At 37.2% G+C, this 21,066-nt stretch overlaps 1 protein-coding gene across 8 annotated transcripts in view; it reads left to right on the top strand.

Annotated features, from left to right (window-relative positions):
- Satb1 (SATB homeobox 1) overlaps positions 1-21,066 on the top strand; it is a 102,428-nt gene that overhangs the window by 20,409 nt on the left and 60,953 nt on the right. For 4 of the 8 annotated variants that reach the window (XM_048355945.1, XM_048355942.1, XM_048355941.1 and 1 more), the window contains exons 1-5: positions 673-1,288; positions 3,866-4,100; positions 7,778-7,954; positions 8,710-8,836; positions 9,600-9,723. In XM_048355945.1, coding sequence (XP_048211902.1) covers positions 3,890-4,100; positions 7,778-7,954; positions 8,710-8,836; positions 9,600-9,723 — 639 coding nt within the window. In that variant the 5' untranslated portion in view covers positions 673-1,288; positions 3,866-3,889. Of the gene's footprint in view, positions 1-672; positions 1,300-3,865; positions 4,101-7,777; positions 7,955-8,709; positions 8,837-9,599; positions 9,724-21,066 lie in introns of those variants that run through there. The other 4 variants (XM_048355938.1, XM_048355940.1, XM_048355939.1 and 1 more) reach the window with 2 other exon arrangements.

Here is a 21,066-nt window from a genome sequence, read left to right as displayed (position 1 = left end):
CTCGCCTGCAGTGCCAGAAACTCCTGCTCAGTTTCGTGGGCGCTCGGGGCGCCCGCACCCCTCCCCTGCCCGGGTCCCCGTGCCATTGTGGTGGCGCTCCGTTGTTTACCTCGGCTCGGGGAGGGCTCGGCCGACTTTTTGGGGGAGGGGGGCGGGGAGTCAGTCGGTGGCGGCCGCGGCGGTGGAGAAGGCTGGGGTGCCCAGCGCTCGTGCTCTCCCTCTCCCCCCCTCCCCGGTCCCTCTCTCCCGTCCCCCCTCCCCGCCCGCCCTCCCCGGTCCCCCTCTTCGCCCGGGGCTCCCCAGACGCTCCCAGCCCCGCGTCACTGGGCAGGGAGAGGGGTCCTCCGCGCAGTGGTCGGTGAGGGCGGAATCCAAAGTGGCATCTCGGTGCCTTTCCGAGGCTCTCGTGGCGACCCTCGGCCCCCCCACCCTCGCCGTCCCCCCGGTAGATGCCCCTCGTGGGGTAGGGGCGCGAGGCCGTGGGGGGAAAAAAAAGTTTAAGGTTTGTTCGTGTGGCCAGGGCGGGGGTGGGGCCGGGGCCGCTCCGGCGAGGTGGCCTTCCCCTCGCGCGTTCTCGGGGGGCTCTCGGAGGACGGGAGCACAAGTGACAGCCACAAGTAGACTTTGCGTCCTCCCGCGGAGCCCCGGAGCCGCGGCGAGCGCGGGGGAGGGAGCGGGGGCGGCGAGGGGACCTGGGGGCCCCCCTTCCCGGAGACCTGGGCCGCAGTGATCTCCCCCCCCCCCCCCTCTGCTCCTCTTTTTTGAGAGCTTCCTCAGTCAACCCCTCGCCTCCCCAGCCCCGCACCACACTCACTGCTCCGAACCGGCTGCGCTTTGTTTTTTGTTTTTTTTTTTAACGATTTTTTTTCCTCCCCCCCCAACGAATCACTTGTCAGATCAATTTTATCTTCTCCCTCCTCCCCGCTCCCCACTCTCTCCCCTCCTCCCCGTCGGAAACCCCGTTCTCCGAGGTTAGACATTTTACAAACCCATCTATGTTGTTTTTCGAATGGTGATTTTTAACCCCCCCCTCCTCTTCCCATGGCTACTCTTCTAGACATTTATTTCTGCCCTTCCCCCGCTTAGGGGGGGCGGGGGTAAGGGAAGAGAGAAAATAATACAATTTCAGGGGAAGTCGCCTTCAGGTCTGCTGCTGGTGTTTTTTTTTTTTAATTAAAAAAAAAAAAGGACATAGAAAACATCAGTCTTGAACTCTACTTCAAGAACCCGGGCTGCAAAGGAAATCTCCTTTGTGTTTGTTATTTATATGCTGTCAAGTTTTGAAGTGGTGAGTTTCAGGTCGGTTTTGCTAATTTCACTCAGTAAAACTGCCGTGTTTCTGTTTCTAGATAGTACTTTGCTTCTTTGTCTCTTTAAAAGGTCACCGTGAAAGCTTGGCCTGGATCGTGCCGGCCATATGGAATGGATAAGGGTACAATCTCTTAAAATGTGATTATGGGGTACTCGGGGGCCGGGGAAGCAATACAGCAAGAAACTCATTGAAAAGATCCCACGTTGCAAAAAAAAAAAAAAAAATGAAGAAGAAGAAGAAAGAAAATAGTTTATTGAAACAGAAATTTCGTGCTTTTCTTCTTTCTTTTGAAGGGAAATTATTGCTGAGACCAAGTTCATGGTTTCATGAAGTCATTATTGTGTAAGGTCTTAGTTTATGGGCAGAAAGATGGGGTTTTGAGAAAGTCTGCTTTCTGCGTGCCAATCAAACATTGCACTATAATGGATTTTAAGATGTGTAACTCAAAGAAACTCCTCAGCCTGGCATCTGTTCAGACCATAGTTAGTTCCTTCTGCTGTCAGTCCAGGGGCCTGTTTGAGGTTGTTCTTTTCAATTTCAAACTGAGGTTTGGTGAACTTTAGCCTTAGGCATAGAGTTTTAAAGGAGTAAATTGGGTGTTTTATGTGCATGTAATTTTGCTTTATAAATGTAAAGCTTTTTACAGGATAACTTAGTGTTTAATAGATGCTTTAGGTGAGTATTCAAAAGACCATTTTGCCTGACCTGTGTGATGTTTTGATTGTCAATACATTAACTTAATTATAATCTATCACTTTCACTGGCTCAACCGCTTATAAGTGCTGCTGAGCCTCTCCATTACTTAATATGTTTTGCAGCATTAACTTTTGTCTACTTTTTTCCCCTTTAAAATCTTCCTCTCCTAAGTTGCCCCAAGGGTTAAAAGATTTTCTTTTCAAATCATATGTTTTAAAATTCATTTTCTGCCTCCAGGGTAAGCAACCGATTTTAGAAAAAGCAGCCCTGCTTTATAATCTACATGAAACATTATAGAGTGTTTTGAATAAGTTAATAGTCATCAGTCCCTAATTTTGGCTTTAGACTGCAGTTTAATATAATAAAAAGAATAATCTTGATTAAAAAAGGTGGCTAAAAAAGGCACATTTATTGTTAATGAACCTCATAACCAAAACCAGATGGGACCTCTATCAGCGGTGGGTAAACCTTTAGTTCTCTGCTTGCCCCCCCCCATCACAAAGATAAATAGCCATTATTAGTCTCAAACTTTGTAGTTCTTCAATTGGCATTCTGCAAGTTGCTTTTAAACCTCCAGATTAACAACTACCTCCTTTCCTGATTATATAGGACAAAGTAGACCCTAGTTAAACAGATGGGAAAAAATGTTTGCACAAAAGTCATGCTGATACAAACTACAAACTGGCTTTCAACACTCCCAGATCTGAGTAGCTTTGGTATTCTACTTAAAAAAAAATATGTCATATTGTTAAATGGCTGGAAGAAAGTAATAATTATCATTTTTCTCTATGGTATTTCAAAGAGGTTCTCCTTCATATTGATAATCCCAGTGCTTAAAAAGTAAGGTGAAAGTTCATAATTCTCACCTGTTTTTTTGTTTTTATCAGTTCTACTAGCTTTACTGTAAAAAGCATGAAAACTGAGATCTAATATGTAACTGAAAAATGTTTATTTTTTCCTGAAATGAGGGTTGTAACTTCTTTGGTGAGATTTTTCTTTAGTGAGATTTGTTTTGAAAACAGAAGATTGTGTTTCATCAATATCATTGAGAATATTTTTTTGAAAGTCAGTTACCATTGGTACTTGATCCTTTTGTGTTTATCACAGTACTTTCAAGCTTTTTGCTGTTTAAGTTGCTAACAGCATGGTGTTAGAGTATTAACTCTTAAAAGGCAAGTTGTAATACTTTAGTACTTGGGAAATTTCAAGAAACCCTTCACTTCTTCCTGTTTGCTTAGGAGAGAAATGATCCAGTCACATGTTTGACCTAAGGCTTGACTAGATCTTTAACAGGTCACATAACTCTTGAAACTTTTTCTGTTCATTAACTTGTGAAACCAATGGGGACTTTAAAAACTCTTAGATGTTTGGTGTGTCTTTTTGAGATGGACATATACATATATATATAAATTAAAATATATGTAGAAAGCATAAACATATGTGTTAAGTTTACTATTTGGGACTGATAACGTCTCCAGCCTTCATTAAAATATTGCTATTGTGGACTATCATGAGTTTCTCATTTTTAAATTTTGGGGCTACATAAATAATTTGTTCTTTTGCTCTTTTAAGCTTGTAGTTATTCTTGTTCTAAAAGTAAGCTCTTTTCTTCCACTTATTTTTATTTATAAATGACAAGTTATCTTTTTGTTTATGTAATTTGTTTATGTTAATTTGTATAGAAATGTTCTGTTTTCTAGAAATATAGTAGCACTATAGTAGTACTATGTATAAGTAAGCAATTATACAAATACATTTGTAGAGACAAATGTCTAGAAGCAAAACATTTACATGGGAGATATACCTAGGTACAGATCCCTCACCCTATTCTAACATCTTCCTTTTACATTCTGACAGGTGATCTGTAGACAGTGACTGAGCATGGATCATTTGAATGAGGCAACTCCGGGGAAAGAGCATTCAGAAATGTCTAACAATGTCAGCGATGCGAAAGGTCCACCAGTCAAGATTGCCCGCCTGGAGCAGAATGGGAGCCCTCTAGGAAGAGGAAGGCTTGGGAGTGTAGGTGCAAAAATGCAAGGAGTGCCTTTAAAACACTCGAGCCATCTGATGAAGACCAATCTTAGGAAAGGTAAATATTTTCAAAACAAAGGCTTGAAAGCAACAAGCATGGAAACCTACCCAAAGCCTCACTGTGGGAGTGGAGGGGTAGAACATGCTTGCATTTTCTTTTCCTGGATTCTCCTTCTGATCTTAATGTAGTTCCATTCTGGGCTGAAGTGCTCATCATGCTTTGAAAGTGTAGGCTCTGTGCTTGGGTGGCACATCTTACTCTAAAGATTGGAGTCATTGGACTTCTGGCATGATAAGGACTGGGTTAACTGTACTGGCCTCATTTTCTGCAAGGGTCCATTCCTAAGGGGTTGTCATTGTTGTTAAGGGACATGTAGATTGGCTTTGGCTCACCCAGAATGACACTTGGATTTTTTGAGGACCTTTTTAGCTTTTTCTATAAACTTTTTTGAAGGCAATTTCAGAGATCATGGAAATCTTACATAGATGATAAAAAAGTTGGGTGATGTCATTTTTTGTGGTTTATTATTTTGTTGTGAAAACCTTGATTCTAGTTTTAAACTTTTTTTGTGTTTAACTATTGTTGAAAAAGGAGGGCCTGATTTAGGCGGAATTATAAAGGGAAGATGTGGAAAGGACTTTTTCTATCAGCATTAAGTTGATTGAAGTTTCACAACTTTGCCTGTGTTGGACATTGTTGGCATAGAGCAGCTCCTGCACTAAGTGGTGCTGTATGTGTCTCTTAAGGATCTTCATTTTTCTCTCTGAATAATGTGTATAGGATTCAGATTTTCAGTCCATTTGCTAAGCAAAGGATAAAAATGCAACCAAGAATATTAAGTAGATAAAGTTAGAAGGCAGAGGAATTTCATTGTGTTTGATGCATAACATTTATCATACAATCATTTATTTTTTTCCTTGGTTTGGCGAAAACAAAGAATATATTGATCCTGAAATGAACAGACACAGCAGTCCGTATTGTTAGATCTTTATCTATTAAAAATGGAAAAACAGCACTTCAGCAAATTCTTTGGCCTCTACTCATGATTACCCTATTTATTGATTGTTTGCCAAGAATGTATGCGTCTTAAGAAAGCCAGAGTAAGAGCATTAAAAATATAATTTATTACGGCTTTTCAAACAGAGTACATTAATATTGTACTGTGAAGCACTGGGGCTCTATAAAAAAGACTTTCTGACGCCTGCAAACATATAAGTTCCATAAATTCCTAAATAGGAGATTTCAGCTGTCTCTGGTATTATGTGATATTTGCACAGCAAACTTTAATGCCAGGACAGTTTTAGACAAGGATTCTACAGACTTCGCTGCTCCTTATGGCAGACGTGCTGTTTACACAGGCTCATAAACCTTCAGCAAAAGCTCCTAAGACTGCCTTCAGGTTTAAATCATGTGGTATTTTTAGCATTCAGCAGTGACCAGTGCTCTCCCCTTTTAACGTTGCAAGGTTATGAAGTTGCTGTAGTTGGAAGTCTCACCAAATACTAGCCCAAAGAATCAGGCAGTTCAGGGAAGACTCCTGTTTAGCATTACTCTCAGTAACAGGAGGGTAGTTGTGACAGTTTACCAGAAAATTTAGCAGCTGGATTTATAATCATGTGATACTATTGTTACTTCCTCTAGAGCCACCTGTGTTATTTATAAGAGATCTCTACATTTGGCCAATAAAATACAAGGTAAATTCAATATATTTCAGTAGTCTGGACAGACTTTGGTTATTTCATAGATTTGAGGAGCTATATCATCAGTCTGAGAGGCAGCATAGTTGAACACATCTGTTTTTTCCCATAAGAGGAAGAACCAGTGTATGTGTTTTTGTTGTATTAACCCAAGTCTTTGAAGACATTAGTACAGGAGGAGGAGGAAACGAAGTATAGTAATTTCACTTCCTGCTTAAATGCTTTTAAAAAATATATTGTACTCTTAATGACTTATTTTAAAATGCAGTTTCATGGCAGAAGAGACTCAGTTTAATCCAGATAACAAAATCACTCAAGCCTTTTGGTTTTTTTTTTCCATCTTATTTTTCATGTGCATGGTTTCTATTTGACAGGTGCTAGATAAAAATTGTGGCTTAGCTGAGAATGCACTACTAGGAAAAAGGGGTTGAATATTTTTATTTGTTTAGGAGATTTTGCCAAAATACCTTCAAGCCAAGGAAGAAATCACCAGTTTGCATATTGCTGTTTTTGCTGTGGTCTCCCCAAGTCGTTTTCTGATCCCTGACGGGTTCTCTCTCTGGTATAAAACAGCTGAATGAATGACAAGAATATTGGCAAGCTCTGCGGCTTGTTTTTCATGCCTAGCCTGTTGGTACTTCCGAATGAGTTTGTGAGCTTTTCTAAGTAAACCTAAAGGGGTTTATTTGTCAGAGCTAGGATCTCTTGTGAACAGTTCGTTGAAGCTTTGGTGAAGACACACAAGTGGAAAAATGTAGCTGTTTTATCACCGGCTTTTGTTCAGCAGAAACAAGCAAATAGAGAATATGTTAAAGGCCTCTCTGGTGTCTGTAGAAAACCCTGATTTTCAGCGGCATTGGTATGCACTTGACATCTTCAGAAGTTGGGAGGGTTCTGTAGGTCCAGAGGATGGAGCTTATTTAGGCACGAATGTGTAGGACTAACAGAGGATCCTGGGTGCCCTGTTAAAGTAACCCTTGTCATCATTTATGCTAAAGATGATACCCTCCTGGCAGTTTGCCACAGTGCAGTTCAGATGCATCTGCTTTTAACCCTTTTCTGTTACCATTGGAAGTCTGACAGTGTGCTGCGTAAATACCTTGAATGCCACAACAGATTGTGGATCAAGCCTCTTTTCTGACGGTGGTATGCCCTGTGCTTATTAGTTATCTGGCTATTGAATTATCATACTGGCTTAAAGTAAAGCAAGAAAGAACCCATCAGATCCATGCAGATTCTTTACTCTGGCAGATCAGATCCCAAGGAGGCCAGTTTCCTTCTCTTGATTTTTTTTTTAAATTCTATTTACTGTAAGAGATCATTCATTTTAAAGACTTAGGCTATTGTGCTATCTTTGCAGGCAGGTAGACTTAATGAATAGTCACAAACATAAATGCTATGTACCTATTCTTTATGTACCTATTGAAATTGTGTGTTCTGAGTATCTGTTTGGTTAAGTTTTGTGTTTCTCTTTTAGAATGAGTGAGGATAAGATAATCTGAAAAAGGAAGGAAATGAGACTTTTATGGTCAAAGATAATTTGTTTGGACACAACCAGGAGAAATTTATGACTAACAGGAGTGTGTAGGCAGTGGGAAAGGTAGATTCCACTGGAGACAACTGCAGTGAGTTGTGTTTGCATGTTTGCATACTCTGTGTCACTTACAGCAAATCAGACAAGACATACTTATTTCTTTCTCGTCAGCACTATTATTTGATCAAAAAGGTAATTCTGCATTTATTGCTTTTTTGGAAAATGGACTGTTAAAATGAGAGGAGAGCCTCTGATATCTGTGGACCAAGTTCCATTGCTGTTTAACTGTTTCCTCCACAACTTTATGAAAATAAAAATATTGTGGTGTGTGTGTGTGTGTGTGTGTGTGTGTGTACGTATGTGTGTACATGCTTGTACTTCTCTATCCCGTCTGCCTCTCCTCGTGGGAAAGATTTATTTTCATAGCTCAGTTCTTTTTCCCCACTGACTGTATTTCTGAAGATTGTTGGTTTTCTGTGTCCCTTTCTCTGTCTTTTTCATAGGAACCATGCTTCCAGTTTTCTGTGTGGTGGAACATTATGAAAATGCCATCGAATATGATTGCAAGGAGGAGCATGCGGAATTTGTGCTGGTGAGAAAGGACATGCTTTTCAACCAGCTGATAGAGATGGCACTGCTGTCTCTAGGTTATTCGCATAGTTCTGCTGCCCAGGCCAAAGGTAAATAATACAGACATGGTGTTGGAGAGATTGCTTGGCATCCTTTGTTTACCTTGCAGAGAAAGCAGTGGGTAATTGTACTCCAAGAATTGTAGCTTGTGTTTTAGACTGTGGCTTTAAAAAATTGGCTTAATTCAGTTTGGTTTAGTTAACACACATTTTGCTCATGTGGAATGTCGAGGTAGATTTTTTTTTTAAATTACTTCAGCTGAATCATTAGTATGCTTATTGACCTTAATAATCTGCTCCACTGAGGACCCACAAGGAAGTGAGGAGCGTATTTGAGCAGATGGACTGTTGAGAGTCAATTTGCATTTATGACTGAATATCTAGTTCTGTTTCTTTTATTCTGTTTCTGATGGTTTTATGGGCTGTAAAGTATTTTTCAATGCTGATTCCCACTGCAATTGAGAATCTTATCTAAATCGTAAAGCCATTTAAAACTGGTTCAGCTATGTCTTATTAGAACTTCCTGTAAGTTAGGGAAATGTGGCCTTATGCATAGGTTTTATTGATGGGGTTTTATTTCCAAAATAATAAACAACCCTATAGTCATTTACATAATTTCACAATTTGGAAAGCTAAGCTGTGAATATTTTCATTGACCTGCCTTCTAGAGGGAAGGGAGACATTTAAACAGAAATAACAGTCTTGCTTATGGCAGGGGTGATGGAGAAAAGAAGATGGACTTTCTATGAGATATATTATCTAAGAGTATAACATTCACAGTGATGTGTTCTCTTTATCTGGAATAGGGCTAATCCAGGTTGGAAAGTGGAACCCGGTTCCACTGTCTTATGTGACAGATGCTCCTGATGCTACAGTAGCAGACATGCTTCAAGATGTATATCATGTGGTCACATTGAAAATTCAGTTACACAGGTGAGTCCTGGCTGCAACCAGGGTGAAACATTCCTCTTACTTGAGTTTTTGAAATAAAGTATCTTTGGTCAACTTTCATTTTTTATTTACTTTGTGTTTGAGAAGGGTTAATCCGAATCAATTTTGTTACCTTATGCATCTGCTTTTATTCCCTAACCTAGATGTATAATTTAAAAACAGCCCCCCCCCCCCAATTTGAAGGTTTTTGCAGCTTCTGGGATAATAAGATTTTTTTACATTTAGTCAATTAAATGATGCATTACAAGACTGCATTTTACATAAAGTTTACTTAAGAAAAAAATATTTTTGCATATCATGAACAGTGCCATCTGTGTACATTTTGAGAAAGAATGCCCTATTTGCTATTGCTGTGGTTTTATTTGTATATGTGTACGTGTTATAGTTATCATTTCATTTCGTATGAACAGAGTAAAGAAAGGAAATCAGTTAATACATTAATGCTTTTCACGATGGCTTGTGAGAAAGCAGTACACCTTAAATTGTCCTCCCAAGCGCATCAGAGCAGGAAGGTAGAAGTAACATGAAAAAATAGCCACCACAGGCAGCTGATGTATAATTCATGCATCGATACAGCAGATGTGTTGTATAAAGTAATTAACTAATCGGAACAATCAGGAGACCGAGAGCAATCTCCAGATGCATCTGTTTGATGCGCAAAATGAAATCTGTCTGTCTTAAAGGAATGTTGTGCAGTGGGATGCAATCTTGTAATAATCCCCTCTCTAATCTGTGTCTCAAATAGTTGCCCCAAACTAGAAGACTTGCCTCCCGAACAATGGTCACACACCACAGTAAGGAATGCTCTGAAGGATTTACTGAAAGATATGAATCAGAGTTCGTTGGCCAAGGAGTGCCCCCTTTCACAGGTACTGGGCATAACATGTTGTAAATAATAAGACATTGTGGGTACCCTGGATTTGAGGTCCAAGGGGGGGACTCTCTAGTTTAAAGCAACTGGTACCTGAAGCAAAAATTTGCTGAAAGTACAAAATGACTTGACCACTGGTGACCTTTTAAAATATGTCTTATTCATTCTGAACAGAGACTTTTTTTTTCCTTTCTCCCTTGAGGGAAGGACCGAAGGTCTGTTTTCAGGAAAAGCAGTTGAGTAGAAGACTACATTGGATAGTTTCTAGATTCATCTTCTCATGCTCGGACATGGTGGCTTAATTGTCCTGAGTGTGCCCTCTGTAAGAGGAGCCAAAAGGGTGCGACTTCCTCAAGGTTTGGCACACAGAAGGGACAGTGTTGGGTTTAAGATGCAAAACTTCAATTAGTTGTCTGAATGAAATAAGTGTACTGTTACACAAATTTTCATTACAAAAATGGAAATGGGTTTAGTAAAAATAAGTTATACATTTACCTTATATGCATTAATTATAAATATAAGAAATCTTTTGCCTGAATTAAAAGGTCCATAGTTATTGTTTATTAGAATTTTATAATCAATTTTGGAATTGGAAAGATTGGAATCTTTTTTATTTCCCTCTGAGATGCCTGTTGTATCATTAGGGATTTCTGAAATGAGACAGATTTATTATTCTTGTATTTCTTTTTTTTGGAGTGAAATTTGGTAGAGGCCAACTGCAACTCTGTTGTTTCCAAATATAAAACCAAACATAATTTTTAAAAAATTGCTCAGCTGATTTCAAACATGAAAGAAAGAAAAAGAATATGGTGAACTTGCTCTTAATGTAGTTGCCATGGTTTGTCTTCTACCATCCTTTAGTTCCCAACACATAAGGTCATTCCATGATGTAGTATCATTGAAGTGCTGATCTCACTCGATTTTTTTTTTACTAATTTTTAAAAGAAAATTTCTTTTAATTCAAGTTTACAGTGTAATTCTGAGCCTCAGTCTGTCAGACAGCTGATTTGAATGACTACTGCAAGCATTTCTTCCATGAAGATTCTCAGAATCTATTCCTGTTATTCTAAGTAGTAGATATTCCTACAGTATATTTGAATGTGAGGCTCATAGAGATTCATGGATACCTGTAGACCAGAATCTAGACTTTTATGCTATTATTTCATTAAGTCTCCATGCATTTCAGCTTTGCTATGTTACAGTCCTGCAGCCTTATAGAATTTTAGGCATGAAGCAAATTAGCAGTTAAGCTGTATCCACAGATTAAAATATTCTCTATGTTGTCCAATACCCATTTCTTGCAATATAGAGCAAACTTCTTTTGCAATCAAGTTATACCTTCACCTAATCTAATTTCTCTCCTTTGAAATAAAAAGAGGTTGTGAATATATAACCATCAAATAAAAATAATTTAAGCTAATTAAACACAGTTAAATCAAAAGGATGACATAATGAAAACAGGGTGACTTACTCCTGGGACTTAGGGTTTTGTAGACAACTCTAGATAGTCTGCTACTTGATTATTAGCATTTGAACATTTCATATAACCTGGAAATAAACTTTTTTTTTTACTGAGAGTTAAAGCATAATTTAAACATTCAATATAGGAATCTGTCTTATCTTCCTGTTATTAAATATAGCTTTGGTTTGGGAAACAAGTTCAGACAAAGACTTCAGGCATTTACTATGGACTGGAGAAAAGGATGCTGGTACAAATATTTATTAAAGAGAGTTGCTTGTTAAAGGACATCATTCAGCTAATAAGCTCTTCCTCACTGTAGCTGATATATAAAATACAAGGGTGAAGTTCTTACTGTCATTGTGTCAAGTGCATTGAATACAGACAATGAAAACATGAAATAGAATGACAAAATAAAATTCACTACTTGGTTGGTTGTCTTAACATTAGTGAATTTCTGTAGAGAAGGTTGAGAATACATGGTGTGTGTTGCAGGAGACCCACCATACAAAGTGGTGATTTCAACATGAGTTATTACAATAAGTTTTGGGGAAAATGTATTAAAAGTGAGAATTTATTATTTTGAAAACAGCTTACTTGTCTAAAGGAGGAAGTTCTTTTTTTTCTTTCTCTACAATGAATCCATGAATCTGAGACACGGAATATTTCCACTGTAACTTAGTGTCCATATGTTTCTTCATTACCTTTTTTCTTTCTGAAGTTTAGCAGAGAGGAGAGAGATAGGCTCCCCAAGGCCTATGCCAAAAGTGTATGCTGAGTTTGAAAAAACTGCTGTTTTTCCTGTGTTTGAGATTTGATGCTATAGCTGATATGATGAAGAATGCCTAGCAAATCAGGACTGCTTCACTCTTTTACAAATAAACTAAGACCAAGAGATTCTGTGTTAAACCGTTCCTTCTCTGTTAAGCTTTTTGATTCACACATATGAGAACTTTTAGCATATAATTCAGTATATAGTTTACTATATATTAAGGGTGGTTTTGCTTTATACATTAAAATACCTTAGCACCAAAAATGTCTGAAGGGTTTTAAAATATTACATGTAGCAGAAAGCATCCCTGGAATAGAAGCTAGGCTGAATGGGTGTGGGAACTATGAGGAATTTGCCTGGGATGCTTAACAAACCCTGCCTCCAGCACTCTTAGAAGGATTGTCTGATACTTGCTCAGCAAAGTCTAGTTGGACCTGGGTTCTTAGAAGTAGAAGGGATTAGTTTTCCTAGGTTCCTCCTCTGAAAAATAAAGGAACTAGTATCCCTACAGATTAAAATCGAGATCCTGGTTAACGACTGACATATAAGTCTGCTCATTTTCTAATCTATACCCGTGCTCAATGGTAAATCTTAAAGAAGGTTGATTTTATAATTTTACTTATGTTTTGGTGCAATAATGTTTTCTCTGATAATATTTGCAAGGTTTTCTCCAGCTGCAGAAATTCCATAAGTATATATGTGTTTTGATTTACAACTCATACTTTTATTTCTGTTATTTCCTTCCCATCATAAATCTGTCGAAATAGATGGATGTGTGTTTATTAAGTTCTCTATGTCACGTGTTTGTTTATTTTTGCAAAATGTTCTAAGATGTAAAAATGCTTAGCTCATTATAGATCTGAGGTTGGGTGTTTTGTTGTTGCTTTTGCTTTTTTCAGTAGATGTGGTTAGATAAGTTGGCTGTTACTTTCTGAACTGCAGCTAAGTAGGAGAAAATAGTCTGATTCAGGGATAAGAAAGCCGATCATGAAACATTTGAGGGTTATGGATTAGGAGGTAATTGGGAGTTCTTAAACATTTTGGTTTATAAACAGAACACTAAATTTTTTGCGCTATCCCCCACCTAGAATTTTAGAAATTGAATTTAAGCATTAGGTACATTGAGATACAAGGATAGAGGACCATAAGTAAAAGTTCAACTGTTATTTGTGCTAGCCAAATGTTTCCTTTTAAAAATGTTGAAGTCAAGTATTACTGAGAGATTTTAATTTGCTGTGTACATTTTTACCTTCCCACCTTTACCACATACATGTGTGTGTACGTGTGCATACTTACCTGTGCACCTGGCACACACACAGACACTCCACCAACTCTTTTTTCAAGGACTGGGTCATTCTCTATGTCATATCTCACCTGAAAAAAGGCAAGTCCTACCTAAAGTGAATGAGAATAGTTGTTTGTATTTCCAGTTAGTAAAAGGGCAATGAACTTGAATATACCATTTAGAAGCCACATTGAGAAGGTGGTTTTTGAATTTTTCCTTTTCCTGACTACAGTCAGGGATCTGATGTTAGTTTTTTTTTATTAGTTACTAACAAAATAGATAATAAAAGAAACTGCCCTGTCCTCCTAAAGCTTAGCATTTAGCTAGGTTAATTGCCTGAAGCCTGATAGTCGCTTACAAAGGCATTTAATTATAAACTCAAGTGTTCAGTTGATTTTCAGTCTGAATTATAGCACTGAAATAATGGCTTAGAAATCTGTTCCGTTATTGAAGTGTTGATTTGTAAACTTTTATTTTCCTCACAAGGTTATACTGAAATGACATGTTTTACAAATTTTTAATAAATATTAATGACCACATTATTTCAAGAAAATATCTAGTGTCAGTACCTACATGCTTTAGATGCTTATAAGCAATACTTATAGGCATTTCCCATGAGAGACTTGCCTATAAACTCTATTCAGAAAATCAGTTATTCAAAATATATATTGCTCAACCATGAATACTGCAAAAACATGTTTAATAAATTTTAACATAGACAATGTACCTGTGTCAGGCATCTATTTCCTATTTGGTGACGCAGATAACACACTGAGTGGCTGAAATAGCAGTACTAAGTTAACTTTCTTTCAGCACTTTGGTTGTGTTGAGTGCTTCAAGCACTCTGAGATTTTGGTAGGGACCTGGGCCCCAGTGACTGAATGAGTGACTGCTAGACACATAGAGCAGGTAGGTAGCCTTCCCACCCAGAGCCTGGGAACCTTACCAGGTGTCCTTCTTGGTCACATAGACACATGAAAGACATTTTAAAAAGAAACAAAACACTCTTTCTGACATTAACACAATGTGTTTCATAATACACTTTGATTTGTCTGAAATACTGATAAGTACTTCAGGCTTCAAATTGTATTTATTCTCACTATGGGAGATTTTCTTTGACATGTGTTTTGCATTTGTGTCTTTGATTGTCTAGTTTGTATACTGACTTGTTTCAGAAGTACTCCTAATTGAGGATATGGGGGTGGGTGGGTAATTTAGACCATGGGGACTTACTGCTGACTAATACAGCATTCTGGAAGGTCCAGATGGTCTGAAAGTACAGTCCTACATGGCACTTCTCTTCCCTGTCCTCTCACATCCTCAAGGTCAGTAAGCATAGTTGAGCTAACCCTTTCTTTTGAAGCCCAAGATAATTAATGTTAAGGTGTGTGTGTGTGTGTGTGTGTGTGTGTGTGTGTGTGTGTGTGTGTGTGTGTGTGTGTGTGTGTGTGTGTATGTGTGTGTGTGGTGTGTGTGTGTGTGACCTGGAGTTTGACCTCTTGGATGGGCTGTCCCTTAGCTCTTTTGTTCAAGGCTGAAGCTCTACCACTTTAGCCACAGCTTCAGAGATAAGACTCTCACAGACTTTACTGCCTGGGCTGGCTTGGAACTGCAATCCTCAGGTCTCAGTCTCCTGAGTAGCTAGGATTACAGGTAGGAGCCACATGTTAAGAATTTTTATTGGAAATAGTGGGCAGTTGAGTTTCTCATGTCTGTTTGAAAGCTCAAACCTTTGCAGTTACTCACCAGATCTCTGGGGCAGAGCTACAGCTGGTGATTCCATTTAAAATTAAAGTTTTCTGTTTGAGATGTGCTTGGAGGGTTTTGTTCCCAGAATATAATGATAAATCTTTTGGTTGAACATCATGTATTTTTGAGGGAAAGTGCCATAAAGGGCCTTTCCTTTTTAAAAATTATAAAACTCCTTATCAAATCTTACCCTGCTAGCCTTGAGAATCTTAGTGAAATGCTATATAACTGAGTATCACCTGATAAGTAATTGCCTAACAGCAATTTTATTAGTAGTGGGATCTATAAGGGGAAAGGTAAACCAGTCATAAGTAGGTAGTTGTGTGAATTGCAAAACTATAAAATATGCTTTTTGAGTCGGTCATGACATCATTCCAGATCTTCCTTCAGCTCTCAGTGAGAGATCTGCTCTGTGTTAATTTATAGTATATCTGATCTAGGAAAAAAAATGCATCCTCCAACTTGTCAGTTTTCCTTTCGGAATCTAATATCTCTGGCTCATTTTTAGTTGATTTAGATGTATAAGGATTTTATGGTAGGTTGATATATTAGCTCTCTTAACCTTTCAGATACATTAATAAAAAATCTAAATTTAATAAAGCATCTAACTTAACAAATTCATCTCAAATATTTTGTAGTTACTGCCTTTTCACAATAGTAAAATACGAAAGCCTTTAAGTCAGATTAATTTGGAGAGTGCTTAGAAATGTGTAAGTACTGTAGTTTCACTTAATAGATTTTTACCTATGCCTTGTTTTAGATCTGAACAGCTTTCCTTTGACCTCAAAAATCACTGCTACGAAGAAAATTACTACATTATAAGAACATTTCCTCTCCGCTTCCCTGATGCATAGAATAACAAATATTCCCAAGGCTTAGAAGTAGATATGATCTGAGAAAAACTCTTAAATAATATTTTCTAACATTAAAAATTAATCAAATCATGCTTAGTTTAATTTTCCTGTTAAATGGAACTAGTTTTAGAGTACTTTGAGCATTATTTTCCTCAGTTCCAACTAAAGTTGTTGGACTCTTATCTATATTTGGTTTTTAACTCTGCTTTATTTCATGCCAGATTTGAGCCCCAAACTTATAAACAAAACCTTGAAGTTCAGAATAATCAGACAGATAGACACACACCCAATTTTTCCCTCTTTCATTGGAACTGCTTGATGATAACATGCTCTGAGTATAAAAAACATAAGAGAGCCTTTAACATAACAGGAGAGAGCCGTAGCTCCAGTTCTGCAGCAACTTGCCAATTGAAGTAAGGAACGCTCTGGCTGTTGGGACTTTTAAATCTAGACTTAAAAGTTATTTGTTCTGTTTAGCATTTTAAAATGATTCTATTAGGAATTGTATGTGCTTCAGTTTTAATTTTAACTCATAATGATTGTAAAGCACCCTGGGACGCTTGCGTGAAGGGCGCTACAGAAATATAAGATTGTATTGTTTTCTAATGTGCAGTATTATTATGGGGTGCCCGAGTTTCATCATGGACAATTCAGAAGTTTGTAGAATCACTCATTTTAGAGAAGGTAGCTGACTTCTGCTAATAGTCTTTTATTTTTTTTTCTTTGTCTCATTCTTAATTTGAAAACTTTCTCTTTAATCCTCTTTTTCTTTGGAAGATATTGATTATCTTGTATTGCAATAACTTCCCATAGAAATGCTAATCTAATTTAGTTTACTCAGAGGGGTTAAAGATGCAAACCAGATGATACTAGAAGCTAAGAAAAGATTAAAGCTTTAATTGCTATTACCATTTGCTATCACATTCTTATCTGGATAACAAGACATGTTATGTTGTTCCCTAATTACTGGGTGCCACTGATTGTCCTGGGCTTACACTATTTTACTATTAATCTGATGTTTGTTCTAAGGCAGTCAGAAATGTGGGGTTAAACCCAAATAAATATTAACTTTGTGAAAACCTCACAATGAAAATTTCTCCTGTATTGAAAGTCAGATATTTTTTAATATATGACAACTTGATTTCATTTTATTTTTTTATGAAATAATTCTTTCATTTCTTCAGCAACTTCATTCTGTCTCTTGTATTCTCACACACAGGATTGCTCTCTTTACCATCTCTTTAGCTAGTAAGCCTGTAGGTTGGATCTCAGCAGTCATGAATGCATATATTGTTACCACCAGCTGTGTCAGTGTGGGTAACTGACTTTCAGTGCCTCAGTTACCTTATCTGTAAAGGAGAAAGAGGCCATACCAATTTCTCAGTGTGTCTATGAGAATTAAATGAGTAGTGTTTGTTAAGCATCTTAGGATATTTTCAGTTCTAAGGTACACAGTAAGTTTGTTTCTCCCTAAGTTGTGGATACTGAAAGTTTAACACCGCAGGAGTATGCCACATGGTTTAAGAAATTTGGTTGCTACATAAAAGATTTTGATGCAAGCTTTATTTTCATTTGCAGAAAAATTAAAGAACGTGGTATATGTAAGCTCATCCTCTCACCTTTAATTAATACTATTAGCACCATCTAACATTAATTCTAAAGTTATGGCTTATTCTTAATGGGAGTAAGGAAATACACAGGCATTGACTCTATATAGTTATAATAGGAAAATAGTCCTATGATTTGCAAGTCAAGCAAATAGACCTTAGACTAGACAGACAGTGTCCAAGGGAACAAAGATGCCTCTGAGACTGTCATCGACTGTAACTCTGTGTCTCCTTTAACTGCCTTAACCACATTGCTTCTACATTGCTATGGAATCATTTTTAGACTGATGACTATCTGTGAACATTAATTGACTGTGTTGAGACTAAGTTTTATTCATCATAAACAGCCATAGGCCTGGCACCTACTAGGAACTCAGGAATATTTATTAAATATATATTGTTACACAACCTCACAGGGTTTGCACCATGCTTATTTCATGAAGCAACACATAGTGTCAGATTATTTTGTGGTATTTTATAGATTCTCTTATCTATAACATCCCATCAAACTATTTTCCTATTGTACTTAATTGTGCATTTATCTTTACTTCACTAAGGCAAATAACTTCGAGGTTTTCCTTTAAAAAACCTACTGATATTCCAAGTTATCTTATGGCTTTACATATTTTGTAATGTTCTTGGATATATTTACAAAAGTTGCATGTTTATAAACAGAATAATAGTCTTGGAAGTACAAGAGACCCAAAGACAAAAGACCTAATTATATATTACAGTTAAGTGCAAATATATTCCTAGCATTTCTTTGTATATTTATGGTTTTTTTTTCTTTTGCAATTGAACATCTATTTTAGCCTGGTTAATAATTTCCATTTTGTCTTGACTGTGTTTTATTCAAGTTCCACTCTTTTTTTTTTAAACCATCACCTCCATTTTTCCATTTTCTGTTCATATTCAAGGGGAAAATAAAGAGAGGAAATTTTAATATTAGAGCCAAGTGATTTCTGGTGAGAGGTGCTGATACGGCCGGATGGTCAGTATCACCCAACTTTACTCACTGTCTATTCCAGTTGATATTCTCGAGTGCACATGTGGCATGAGGGACTCCATTTATGGCTGTAAACATACAGTGTTTTAATGTCAGTTGTATAAAGGACCATGACCACCTGAATTTAGAGAGAGCTACAAATGTAGATAACTGTTGAGCCATTCCAGAAAGAGCCCTGAGGAACTGGGATATCCACCCATTGCTGGAGCAGCAGCCCTTCCAGTCACAGAGGAAGCTCTTTATTTCATGATGTGCATCCTGTCCCAACACGCTCTTACCCTTTCTGTAGCACCTGAATAGATGATTTCCAGAGATTGGCATTTTTCTAAACTGTGGAGGATTTTCATAATATTGATAGAGAGGAAGCCAGATTAATATGATTTTTTTCCTTACATCCAAACCAGAGATGATACTATTTAGTAGCCATAAGAAATCTTGGTGTAAAAGCTAACAGTGATGACTCAAACACAGAAAGGACAAGATTTCACCCTTAGGTCCTGTGAGGTCCTGAATCATATCTGAGTGGGCTCTAGGCTCTAAACTTTTGAGATTTTGTGCATGTCCTGAAGATAAAAGCCATATTTTGAAAATATGTAGGAGAGAGCTCCCGTAGGTGTCTCAAGAGTCCCTGTGGCCCCGTACTTGCCTAAATGTTGGCACTGCATTTTCCCCTCCTAATATCTAGACGACATGGTTTAAAATCTCAGTGCTCATACAAAGAAGGGGTGAAGAAAGGAAGAATGAGGTCTCTTGTGAAGAGTTATGGAGCCCAGTTTTAGTATTGCCTTTTTTTTTTTCCTTTTTTTTTTTGTTGTTGTAAAGGTGATGGACAGAGGGGTTACAGTTACATAAGTAAGGAAATGAATACAATTCTTGTTGAACTTTTGAGAAAACAAATTGTTCAGAATACTTCTCATTTTTATTCTGTGCTTTAAAGATTTTTTGAAATACTCTAGGAGCTAAAACTTATTGCAAATTTGGTAGGTTTTTTTTTTCCTTCTAAGCACAGATGTTAGAAATTTTAATCTCTGTACAGGATGAGAGATTTATCTGCACATGGGTGTCAGAAGGAATAAGCAAGTATTCCCCAAACGTGTAAGATAGTACAGAGGGCCTGAGATGCAAAATCTTAGGAAGTGAGTTGATGGATTCAGATGTATCTAATGAAAAAGATGCTAAAATTCGATTTGGATTAGTAGTCTTTAACTTAGTAATGGTATTATAAGTAAGATGCCAAGAGACTTTACCTTCTAAAAGACAAATCTAGTGGGAGTTTTTTTGCAATATGCATGTGGGAATGAATGAATGAATGTCACGATAGCTTTTCCTTGGTTACTTCTACAGGACATAAACAGCTCATAGTTACTTTCCATTATTAGAAGGCGTATTAATTTATCTTGTTCAATTCCCTTCATGTAATAGCTTATGTGCACTTAATTTGAAATATTATATAACTTCAGTTATTTTGTAACTTAAACTTTTTACTAATGTCTTTACTTTATTTAATACTCAAATTTCAGTGCAAAAAAAGGGAAGACCTAATTAGATACTTACAAAAAGGACAGAATAGAAAATTTGGTGAAAAGATTAAAAGAACAAAATAGAAAATTTGGTGAAAACATTATCCGGACATTCTATAAAATTACGTTATACGAGAGAGCCCTATGAGCTGTGCATCAGCATTTTCTTTGAAAGTTATGGATTGGCTTTTTGAACAATTAAATAAAATCTCCACATGCAGAAATCATTACATTTTCTTCTTTAGGAAATTTATTAGGAAAATAGTGAGTTAAATATGTTCCCTTTGTGATTCTTTGGTATTTCTTTGGAGCTTTGTATTGTACTTCCATTTTTAGCAGTGTGTCAAGGTTACTCTATGTAAAATGCCATTTTAGACACTGCCCCATAGATCAAGATGGCAATAGCTTTCTATATGTCAACTGGAGTTTAAGTAAAATTTGCATGTGATTAGCCCCTTCTCAGAAAATTGAGACCCTGAATAGACCCCAGTTATAATCTCTCAAGAGAGTAACTTACAAACTAATAGAGAGTCCAGAGGGAAAGATTTGAGGAATGTAAGCTCATAGCACAAACAGAATATTACACTTAGAAATTTTACTATTCGTTTTCTTAAAGCCCGTTTCCTGTCTTTCCCATCCCCAAATACCAGATGGGGACTACCTGTTAATTTTCATGAAATCTGTTCCATGTCAGAATTTCATAAGATGGACCTTTTTTGAGAAATTGTCTGTACTGTTTGATAGCCTTTGGGATTAAAAGAAAATGCTATTTATAGAGGCTTTCTGTTAAAAATTGTATTTATATGTGGGGTTGATTCAGTTGTGCTTGAATGTGGAATCGAAATTGAAGTTTGACTTTTAATTTTTCCAAAGACTTATTTAAAAAATCCACTGTGAAAATTTAGGCTCTAGATGCACGAGACACACACAAAGGAAAAAGAGCTCAGACTGAATGAAGTTAGCTATTTTCAATGAATGAAAATAAAAATAATTTTTTAAAAAAGCTGGTAGTTTGACAGATTATTCAGTACATGCTTATTTTATTGAAAAATTATTAAAATATGCTTAATGTCTCTACATCATTAATAC

This window comes from Perognathus longimembris, chromosome 10, assembly GCF_023159225.1.
Source record: "Perognathus longimembris pacificus isolate PPM17 chromosome 10, ASM2315922v1, whole genome shotgun sequence".
Lineage (NCBI taxonomy): Eukaryota > Metazoa > Chordata > Mammalia > Rodentia > Heteromyidae > Perognathus > Perognathus longimembris.
The sequence above is the reverse complement of the archived record's forward strand: the minus strand, read 5'-3'. Positions and strand labels throughout refer to the sequence as shown.